Here is a 10,910-nt window from a genome sequence, read left to right on the forward strand (position 1 = left end):
AAATCATGATATTTATTATCTCTAATTGTTATACATTCATTTAAATGTTAGAAAGGTTTTATTGTCTTTAATTTTAGGTTTTATTTACAAGTTTTTATGTTACATGCAATTCACTATCCTCATAAATCTACACTCATGTCTCGTTAATCTACTTTCATGCACAGCCATAAATAACCGCATTTCTACAGTATTTATCACCGTGACTAGTAAGTGTTAACAAGCTCATATTAACCACAGACAGCTACTCTCTCTCTCTCTCTCTTTCCTAGATAACTGGTGGGTATTTTCAGCACTACAAACAAGACAATGTACAGAAAGCACAGCAACTCGCTCTAAACTGCACAGCACACGTTTTTTGAATACCGCTGTCTTTTTATAGACGGTGATGTCATGTGTGATTATAATGTGCTTTATATTTAGTTCCAAATACTGCATAATATTTACAGCCCTAAATATGTTACATATAAACACATACCCCCTCTCCAGTGCTTTCATTTTTAATTATTGCTGCTATGGTAATGTAACCGTATTCGTAGTTTCTTGTGGCTTTGTGCAGCTTATTTGATCTGAATGTCCCATCAGCAGCTTCTCTGTAATGTTTTCAGTGTTTTCTCTGCTTTCTGTGGCTTAGTTAAAGTGAGCAGCACAGCCACCTGTCTCCTCAGAATATCTCTCAACTCAGAGAGAGAGAGAGAGAGAGAGAGAGAGGTGTGGAAAGTGAGAGGGTTGTGGAGGGTTTAGAGGAAGTCCCCCCACATCATAAAGCCAGGAAGAGCATCTATAAGCAGCTCCAGACCTCTGATGAAATCAGGCAAACAAGCACAAAGGACACGATCCGCACCAAATCGTGAGTACAACAAGCATCTTTACTCAGCATGCTTCTGTGTATTTACTTTACAAATAATGCTTCAGATCTGCTGCTGCTTTTGGGTTGTTGTTTTTGCGTCAGAGATTATGTGTGTGGCCTTTGGTAGCCGTATAGTAAACACCTTCTAGTTCTTCTATGAAAATGAGAAAGTTTGGCTGCAGTTGCATGACAGTAAACACTGGTCTTCAGGACGTGGATACTGTACGGCCCAACTGGTGTTGGCAGAAGTTAATCCTTATATAATGAAAATGACTGCTTTATATTTAAACGAGTTATGTTGCTTTATATATAGTATGTGCTCTATTGGTTTATAGCACTGGTTTTCAAACTTGAGGTCAGGTCATGCAGCGTGGTATTATAAGGTGTAATTAAAACAGTGCTATCATTAATACTTTGGTACTGAATACCATATTCATACAATTGTATTATCACGTGTATTATCAGTGTCAGTAAAGTTACAGGGAGATTGACTGTGGGAATTTTCCCTCTTGTTGCCCGCCAAAGTCTTGTGCGACATGAGTGACAGGCAGACAGTGGCATGATATATTTTCAGGTCACGGTTCAGATCCTGCCGCAAACTCCCACAGCAGCGGGTGTTGAGATCTAAATGCGTACCGACTTATCTGACCCTTGGTGAGCCAAATGTGTCAGGATAGAAGAGCTGCGCTTCCACCTCTGACGGACGTTTATGGTCGTCTAAGAATACACAGCACAGATTTAGTCTTTTGTATATGCTCCATTACATCAGCAACCACTGAATTTTGTATGCGTACGTTTGCATACAAAATGTATGACTTTTTGCATCATATGTGCGTGAATATGAATGAATAGTCAGATGTCACTTTGAAATGGGAATATGCATGTGTGTTGGGTTCTATTGCAGGTCTGATGCGGTCATGGACTCTAAGCTGAAAATACTTAGGAGATATAAACATCTTGAACCTGATTGCACAGAGGAAAGTGAAGATCCAAGAGAGTACTGCTACGGTGAGCCTCTTTAAATCTGTGGTCAAATTAAAGAGACCGAAGAGCCATGTAATCAATAACGTCATTGAAGTGCTTCTATTATGGATTTTTGAGCATTCTTTTGCTATTGTCTCTCAAAACAAAGAGTCGAGTCTGAAACGAGTCATTTTTAAAAAGAGTCCCAAGCCGTTTCATGTTAACGTCAATATGAAATATTAGCATATTGCCCGCCCACTTGTTGATCATCGCGTTTGTCTGAATGAAAATGCAAATGCCACTAGATGCCGCTTTTGTAGCATTTAAAGCTTACAAACATTGCTTTACATGAAATGACCAAAAATAAATCATTGAACAAATTGTTTGGGAGAAGTTGAACAAATAAGGTAAACATAATGCACATTATAAGAAGATTAAAGTGTTTTTTGACCTTGAATGTATAACAACCTGTTCAGGACTCCCAAACCCAAATTATGAACCTTTTCATAAACCAGAATAGGGGCACTTTAATACAATTTAGTGAGTCTATAGAAAGACCTTTTCTGGTTGCCCAAAGAGATTCCAGTGAACAATTGTTAAAAGTAGCATTTTTCTTGTAGTGTAAAGAACATAAAGAGTGCATTAAAAAAGTGTCCATGTTTGTTAAAGATTCTTCATGGAATGCAGATGCCAATTTAGAACCTTTTTTTAGAACCTAGCCAATTTAGAACCTTTATTTTTACAGATGTATACAGTTCATTGACTTATCTCTCTCTATAGGTGGGTATCACCCAGTCCAGGTGGGAGATGTGTTTAACAAGAGATACAAGGTTCTGTCGAAGCTGGGTTGGGGTTATTTCTCTACGGTATGGCTCTGTGTTGACCTCAGGTACTGAAACTTTGTGCTCTGTATGTTGCTTCGTTTGTATTGGTGTGTGTGCGAGTTTAAAAGTCCTCAAGTGTTTGTGTTTGTGGTTTTGTAGGTCAGGCAGGCATGTGGCAGTGAAGGTGTTGAAGAGCGGAGCTGGATTCACTCAGGCTGGACAAGATGAACTGACATTACTGCGATGCGTGAGTGTCTCTCTCTCTCTCTTTCTCTCTCTCTCTCTCTGTCTGGTTCCTTGTCTCTTTTGTACATCTCAAAACCTTCTCCCTCTCTCCAGGCCAGTGGACCCACAGCCCGCAACCCTCTTAAAGGACGTATAGTGCAGTTACTGGATGAGTTTAAGATAGCTGGTGTGAACGGCATCCGTATCCTTTCATAATATCATGTATGTGAATAGACAACAATAATAAACACTAGGGCGAATGTTATTCATTACATTTTTATAACACAGTTATCACCACTTTATGATTAGATTCAGAGACGTTTTTACCTTTTAAAAATTACATGTCTGTGTACTGTATATATTTATTCAAATATTAAATAGATTTTTATATAATGTATAAATATAAATATATACAAGTGAATTAATGGCTTGATTGCAGAAATATAAAAAAAGAAAAAAAGTCTTTCTATTCTGTATACTGTTATCCTCATTCAGTTATTAATTTTCATAGTCAGTCATATACTGCCACCTGGATTTTGACAGTGTAATTTCACAGAGAAATTATAACCATTAAACTCCATTAATCACTCTATTAATTATGTCCATATAGACACACACAGTATATAATTAGGAAATATTTAAATGTATATACTTATTTTCATATAATTTATATTATATATAAATATATTTAATAAAACACACACACATATATAATACATTCACACAGTACATACAAATATATTAAGTATGCAAAAACTTTTATTTTAGGTGTGATTAATCGTTGCCCAGCACTAATCGTTTTAATCTTTTATATAATAAAGAGAGTTGATTCTTGACCACTATGTAGATATTTGTCTGGTGTTGGAGCTGCTGGGGCCAGACTTGCGCTGCTGGCAAGTGTGTTTTGGTAATCCAGGCCTTTCTGTCAGCTGTGTCAAACACGTCATCACTCAGGTCAGAAGCGTCTAATGTGTGTGTAAAATTTAATGTAGACCTGAGACAAATGTTCCTTTGATTATATCCTTTTTAACCAGTTGGGCAAGAAGTAACAGCTGTTCTTGTGTCCAGTTTGCTTTTCCTTTAGGTTTGCATGTCTCATTGATTATTCTACTCTACACTTTTTATATGCATTATATAGATAGATAGATAGATAGTGATAGAGATTTCAAAATCTTTATTTGAATGTAGCAATAAACCTTTTTGTTTTAAATCTTTATATGAATATGGCAAAATAACATTGCCCTCTGCAATAGTTTTATGAATAAATCCTCCCTTCTCCTATCAGCCAATCACAGTGTGCATAGTTACGAAGCTTGCTGACATCATCCATAGCAACAAGGTCAACCCCACCCATACTCTTAGATTAAGACTTCTCTCTATTCCTTAGTAAAAGTTTGTCTCAGCAGCTTTGTGGATAGGTTTTAAGCAAAAAACTTTTAGTGTCTAAAAAGAAAGACCACAGAAATCAGCACAAGACCTGAAAAACTCCATCTGTTACAGGTGCTTGAAGGTCTGGAGTATCTTCACAGACACTGCAAGATCATTCACACAGACATCAAGCCAGAGAACATCCTGCTGTGTCTCACACCGCAGTCCTCATCTCATCCTTCAGGGGGCGCTATACAAACCTACTCTTCAGCCATTAAAACCACCATACTGCACGATCCAGGTAAGGAAAATCGCTACATGTCAGTAAATCATCACATTGAATCACTGTAATAAATGTAGCATCGAGCCAACATCTACTACTTTCATGCAGAAGCAGCTGGAAAACCTGGAAACCTGGATAATATCACGGTGAAGATTGCAGACCTTGGCAGCTCATGTTGGGTGGTGCGACACATTCAGTGAATTCATATAATGTTTTCTCAGCCCGCTCTTGTGAAAGAATATGAATCAGTCACATTTCTCAATGTTTATACCAGACTGGATCACTTGACCTCTTTTCTTGTTGTTGTAGTACAAACACTTTTGTCAAGAGATCCAGACCAGACAGTACCGCTCCCTGGAGGTTCTCCTGGGTTCTGAATATGGGCCTCCAGCTGACATCTGGAGTGTGGCCTGCTTGGTGAGTCTCCAGCTGTCGGCGGTGTTTGGTGAAATATATTTATTCTAAAGGACATTTATACTTGGCTTTCAAAAGCGTACAACTGTTTAGCTCATGATTGGATTACTTAATGGGTTACTTCACTCTAAACATAAGCTATTTTGGATGAAATCGTGGAGGTCCCATTGAAAAAATATGGGGTAAATTGAATTTTTGGGCGAACTATTCCTTTAATATCATTGTATGTTTATTATTGATATAAATTAATATTTACATTCAAGAGTTTTTTCAGAGCTGGGTACAAATTGTAGTCTACTACGGGTTACGGACTGCATGATAAAAAATAGCGACGTAATGTCTTACATACTATAAGTAATCTAACTACTTTTTAGATTACGTTTAGATTAGATTGGTAAACTTGTTTTAAACTATTAAATAAACCATATTAATATAAAAAAATAGAAAGAAACTATTTAAAAACAATTATATATCGCCATTATAAAATTGCAGTACATCAGGGTTTTACAAACTGGGCTTAATATAAAAAGTTACTAAATGTCACTGGTTATGATGAAGACATCGTTTCACAGTTATACATCACTGTATGATTTCTCAACAGGCATTTGAGCTTGTTACTGGAGATTCCTTATTTGAACCAAAAACAGGGCCGAATTTCTCGTTAGAGGAAGGTAAACTATTTAATAGCCATCTTTTTTTTTATTTTAGATTTGTGGGACTGACCATTTCTATTATTTTTAGACCACCTGGCTCATATTATTGAGCTCCTGGGTAAGATCCCAGTGTCAGTGGCTCTGTCTGGGAAATACTCCTATGAGTATTTCAACCGCAAGGGTGAGTACAATACTAGATTAAATACTACAGTGAAATGAATACAGCTCCAGCAGTCTCTGTACTACTATTATTATTAACTATGGTGTTTTTTTTGCGCAGGTGAACTGCGGCGAATAGCCGTCCTCCGTCCATGGGGGCTGTATGAAGTGCTGGTAGAGAAATATCACTTCCTCCTCAGAGAGGCATCAGTTTTCTCTGATTTCCTGTTACAGATGTTGGACTTCCTGCCAGAGCGGAGGGCAACAGCAGCTCAGTGCCTCAAACATCCCTGGCTAAAAGTGTAACCCTCTCTGTCTGTTCTGTGTGTGCTGAATGAAAAGGCCATGCTTCCAAAGTGTTTTTCCAAAAAGGGCTTAGTGATGATTGTGTCTTCATTTACTCACCCTCATGTTCCTAATCTGTATGACTTAATTTCCTTTGTTGAAAACCCTAAAGATATTTTCAGAAATGTCTCTGTGTTAGGAGTCAACAGGGTCCAATGTTGTTTGGAGCCAAAATTCTTCAGAATATCTTTGTTTTTGTTCCAGAGAAGAAAGAAAGGCATGCAGGTAATATGACGGCAAGTCGAGTGAACTATCCCTTTAAACTAGAATGGCTGGGTCTGTAACATAGATACGTACATAGCAAAGCTCGCACAGCAAATGCATTTAAAGCTTTGGAATGTGTTCAGTCGTCTGGTACATACATTCCACTCTTAAATAAGGCCTGTAGTGTTTCTCTGCATAGATCAGACACTAAAAGCTGTGATGATCGCGTGACCGATCAGTTCTCCTGACTTGAGTGACATTGGTGCTCTGAGATGTAAGTAGTGTGTTCTGAGTTGAATTATATAAAACAAACCAACAGTTTTTTAATCAGTGTGTAGGATGAATCTACAATGAGTGCTATGTCTTTAGATAAATAAAGTTTTTTTTAAAGACATTTCACTATGGTTATTCGTCAGCTTGATTGTTAACGTCCTAACGTCCTAACATTTTCCGATTCAAATTAAACCTATATCATTTGTTAAAGTGACAATATACAAAAAAGAAACTGAAAATAAAGCTATATATCTTAATAAAAAAATTTCCAGTATTTTTGATTCAGCAGTCTAATACTTCCTGATATCCCTCTGGCACTACTTTTAATGTCTCTTGTCACAATGGAAACATAATGCACGTTAAGATTATAAAATAATTTCAACATCCACCTCTCAGTAGATAGATCTGACAGATATAGACAGGTAGAATGATAGACAGAACAAAAGACAGATGGTATGACAGACACACAGATAGATAGAAGACAGATTTATAAATCTTTGCTGGTGGAGTTTCCTACTTCTCTTCTTCCTCTGTGCTGAGTTTGATCTCTTCTTCATTGTCTTTGTCCTCCTCATTGGCAAGGCCGATCTCCAGCCCCTCCACCTTTCTCTGTGTCTGTTCCTTTTCCAACCACCTGTAGTTGTAATAGTTCATGATAAAGAGAAAGATGCCTCCAGCCAGCATCATGACGCCACAAGCAAAGTACATGTATTTATAGTCCATGAAGATGTCCACCAGCAAACCTGCGGATAAAAATCTGCGAATAAACATCCTGAACATTATAACCCAAAGAGATATGACTATGAGGATCTGGTTGTACTTACCAGAGATGGGCGGCCCCAGCAGGACAGGCCCACACTCTATAATGGTAGCAAGCCCAACCGCACTGGAGAACCGCTGGGCTCCCACCAAATCCATGAGCGTCTCGAACAGAAGAGCACACACCATGCCGAAAGCCAGGCCAAAAAACACGGCGTACACCACCAGACCACTGTAACCTGGTAAGAGCGGACACATCACATGGCACAGGCCATTATATGTCACAGCGAAGCTGAAGAAATACTGGATCTTGGGTCTGATCCACCTGGTGTTGGCGACCAAACCTGTTCCTGGACGAGCAAACATGTCTACCAAAGCGAATATGGAGAGCAGGAACGCTGCGGAGTACTCATCTATCCCTTGATGCTTGGCATATGGTGCCAGGAAGACAACTGGAGCAAAAAATCCAAAAAACATAAGCACATTCCCTACGAGATAGATCAGGAAGCCTCTGTGCTTAAAGAGGGAGACATCAATGAATTGGTTGATCTTTGCAGCACAGCCCGACTGCTTGGACTCAGCTGTTTGAGGTGTGACGTCCAGCTCTCCTGCATTGTTCTCATCAGTGGTTTTGCTCACCGGAAGTTTCATTTTTATCTCGATGGGTCTCATAAGAGATCCTGCCACGCAGCAGTTGAGCATCACTCCTCCGAGAGTGAGGAAGCTTCCTCTCCATCCAAAATGGTCGAAGAGAAACTGGTTGAGGGGAGCCAGGGTGGACAGGAAGACAGGGCTACCTGCCATCGCCAGGCCATTTGCTATGGGCCTTTTCACAAGGAAGTATTTACCGATTATGGTAAGAGCTGGTTGCAGGTTAAAAGCTAAGCCAAAGCCTGTAAAACGAAAGCATTTTTATTTGAATTTTCATCGAGTTAACCTTTGACAAAGTACAAAGTATACATCTGTAGGACATGAGGACATGAGAAGTACTGATAACGTATTAGTTGAGTAAAGGATAAACGAATAAAATGAAAACTAAAAGATGTTCAAATCACATGAGCCAATATTTTGTTCACAATAATTTTTCTTGGGTAGAAAAATTATTCAGCATTGTAACTTTGAGGATTTGACAAACTCCATATTGCTCAAAATACTAATTAAAGAGAGATGGGTCTAATGTTCCAGTCACACTGACATAGACTGGGGTTAGTTACTCTTTTATTCAGCCAGGACACATTAAATTGATCAATTGTTCCTTTAAAATGTAAAATCACAAAAATATTATGTGGCACATCTGTCTTCAATACTGATGATAATGACAAGAAATGTTGATTAAGTGCCAGATTAGTATATTATATCAGTATATTATTAACACTTTCTAAAGGATCAGCTGACACTGAAGACTGGGGTAATGATTTGAATGTATTACTGCCTTTACTGTATATCTGATCGATAAATGCATCCTTGGTAAACTTTTAAAGGTAGTGTAGATTACAGTTAAACAGTCTCGCTATGAATTATTCCTAACTAGTGAGCACACTGGAGAGCTGAGAATCACTTTACTCCCGATTGACTCATTTTGAGTCATTTGACAGATTCAGTGATTCATAAACACGCTTCTTAAAGTGATACTGAATTAATGAGTGCTGGAATAGTCATATTCACGAATGTATGTGACCTGTGACAAGAATGCAGAAATCTCTATTAGGTCTGGGATCTTTTAAAACGTGGAGATCAAACAGACTGATTTGACCTTGAGGTTGTAATCTTTGATCACGCACACGCAGGGGAGGAGCCCCTGTGTACTGTACTGACCAATCGCAATCCAGCATGATTTTTATTAGCAGAACAACATCACAAGCAAGAAAATGCATATAAATGTTATATAAATGTCAGAATATGTACCTCCGATGACCCCCACGCATAAATACAAATGCAAAATGGTGGTGCCAAAGGAAGCCGTTACCATAGCAACCCCAACCATTAGCCCGCCGACTATCACCACTGGGCGGCTCCCATAGCGGTTCACCAAAATACTGCTCACAGGTCCTGTGAGGTGAGACAGAAAGATGATGCAATGCTTGTATTAATTGTCATGTACCCAAAAGTAATACTAAAACCTTGTTTGCATGTGGCTAAAATTACTCAAAAGATAACAGCTCTGGCTCACTGTGCAACCATTGGGACAAAGTAATCTTTGATTTGGGGTTATTTGGTTACTTCTAAGCACACACTGAACTGCCCGATTGTGGGAGTACCTGGAATACCAAGCAATGGCGCAGCTTCGCTAAAATGACGTGTATATTATCAGAGAGAACTGAGTAATATGCTTTCTAACCTCCTGCGTACATGGTAGCCAGCATGATGGAGGACACCCAGGCTATCTGGCTGTAGGAGATGGAGAAATACTCCTGGATTTCCTTAAAGTAGATGGTAAGGGATTTGGGGAAGGCGTAAGAGAAGCCGATGGAGATGAAGGACCCAAACACCACGGCCCAGCCCCAGCCTCCGTCTGGAGGGGTGTAGCCCAGGTTGGTGGTAGCTGGTGGAGGCATGTTTGCTTTAGTTCCTCTTTAAAATAAAAAAAACAAAAACAAAGTATGATCTAAGTATTTTTGAAGAACAGTACACTTGTCTACGTGCACTCAGAAACCCTTCTGAAATGTTCTAGCTGACTGATGCCTACATGTTTACTCATTGATCTAGGCTTCCACTAACTAAAAACTTTCTAGGAAAACTACAGAAATGTCAGCAAAGTATAAGAGACAGGATACGTGAGCTTACCTTTTTTGCATCAGTTGAGAGCCTGCTGGCAAAGCTTCCAGCTGGCTACATGTTCTTCATGTCCTGTTATCTCTCTTTTCTTCTTCTTATCAGGTCTCTTTTTTGTAGTGCCCCATATCACGTGAAATGCCTTGCCCTTTTTTAAGAGAGAGAGAGAGAAAGAGCGAGAGAGAGAAGTGTGGTTATATTTCTAAAATTAAATATGTTTATAAATATATAAGTTGAATTTTATATACACATTTACACAGTCACACACAATTTAAAGTAATTCGAAAAATAAATTGAAAAATAAAAATAAATAACAGCATATTATTAAATTGTATTGCAATAGTAGGATTTGCAGACAAGAATTATTTTTATACATGTACAGTATTTATTAATAATTTGGATTTTTATGTGCTATTGTGCTTTTTATTAATTTATTTGTATTTTCATTTTAGCTTTGGTTTAGTAAATAAGAATTTAATTATTTAAATTAGTTGTCAGTACAACCTTTATACATTTTAAACATCTTTCCATATATTTATATTTTGATTTCATTTTATATATATATATAGTGTGTGTGTGTGTGTGGTTAAAATTATTTTACTTGATGAAATTTATTGTCATTCAACATTTTTCAACATTCAACCTTTTTTAGTTTAGGCTGCCTTATACATTCAAACGTGTTTATTTTTGTTTCAACTTTTTTTAAATGCCAAAAAATATTTAATATTTTAATTTAACTACGGCATTACTCTGCAGACAGATTTTCTCTTGATAGGCTTTCACTTACAGCAGGTATGAGAATTCACTGTGTAGTTTCATGT

General features: G+C 38.0%; 2 protein-coding genes across 4 annotated transcripts; one reads left to right on the forward strand and one right to left on the reverse strand.

The window, feature by feature from the left end:
* Positions 1-748: 748 nt before the first annotated feature.
* si:ch211-220i18.4 (SRSF protein kinase 3) lies at positions 749-6,679 on the forward strand. Its single transcript, XM_043224006.1, has 12 exons — positions 749-847; positions 1,752-1,855; positions 2,591-2,699; positions 2,794-2,881; positions 2,974-3,061; positions 3,707-3,813; positions 4,360-4,528; positions 4,619-4,692; positions 4,820-4,927; positions 5,526-5,595; positions 5,666-5,758; positions 5,858-6,679. The coding sequence occupies exons 2-12, from the start codon at positions 1,765-1,767 to the stop codon at positions 6,040-6,042; spliced, it is 1,182 nt and encodes a 393-aa protein (XP_043079941.1). The 5' UTR covers positions 749-847; positions 1,752-1,764; the 3' UTR covers positions 6,043-6,679.
* A 185-nt stretch (positions 6,680-6,864) lies between these two features.
* Positions 6,865-10,230, reverse strand: slc16a7 (solute carrier family 16 member 7). 3 transcript variants are annotated; one of them, XM_043224003.1, is made up of 5 exons: positions 10,102-10,230; positions 9,656-9,888; positions 9,223-9,366; positions 7,383-8,210; positions 6,865-7,301 (listed from the first exon to the last, which is right to left on the reverse strand). In XM_043224003.1, the coding sequence occupies exons 1-5, from the start codon at positions 10,110-10,112 to the stop codon at positions 7,072-7,074; spliced, it is 1,446 nt and encodes a 481-aa protein (XP_043079938.1). In that variant the 5' UTR covers positions 10,113-10,230; the 3' UTR covers positions 6,865-7,071. The 3 variants fall into 3 exon arrangements, with proteins under 3 accessions (XP_043079938.1, XP_043079939.1, XP_043079940.1); XM_043224004.1 differs by having other exon boundaries at positions 9,656-9,892; positions 10,105-10,219; XM_043224005.1 differs by having other exon boundaries at positions 9,656-9,859; positions 10,102-10,210.
* Between the last annotated feature and the right edge of the window lie 680 nt (positions 10,231-10,910).

The sequence above is a fragment of the Puntigrus tetrazona genome, chromosome 23, assembly GCF_018831695.1.
Source record: "Puntigrus tetrazona isolate hp1 chromosome 23, ASM1883169v1, whole genome shotgun sequence".
Taxonomy (NCBI): Eukaryota; Metazoa; Chordata; class Actinopteri; order Cypriniformes; family Cyprinidae; genus Puntigrus; species Puntigrus tetrazona.

Bases quoted from the DNA above. Each gene is read 5' to 3' on its own strand.
- si:ch211-220i18.4 (XM_043224006.1), top strand. From the start codon at position 1,765: ATGGACTCTAAGCTGAAAATACTTAGGAGATATAAACATCTTGAACCT. The intron at 2,882-2,973 runs GTGAGTGTCTCT...CCCTCTCTCCAG, and splicing joins AACTGACATTACTGCGATGC to GCCAGTGGACCCACAGCCCG. The intron at 4,928-5,525 runs GTGAGTCTCCAG...ATTTCTCAACAG, and splicing joins TCTGGAGTGTGGCCTGCTTG to GCATTTGAGCTTGTTACTGG.
- slc16a7 (XM_043224003.1), bottom strand. The intron at 8,211-9,222 runs GTACATATTCTG...TTCGTTTTACAG, and splicing joins ATGCGTGGGGGTCATCGGAG to GCTTTGGCTTAGCTTTTAAC. The intron at 7,302-7,382 runs GTAAGTACAACC...TTTTATCCGCAG, and splicing joins GCTGGGGCCGCCCATCTCTG to GTTTGCTGGTGGACATCTTC.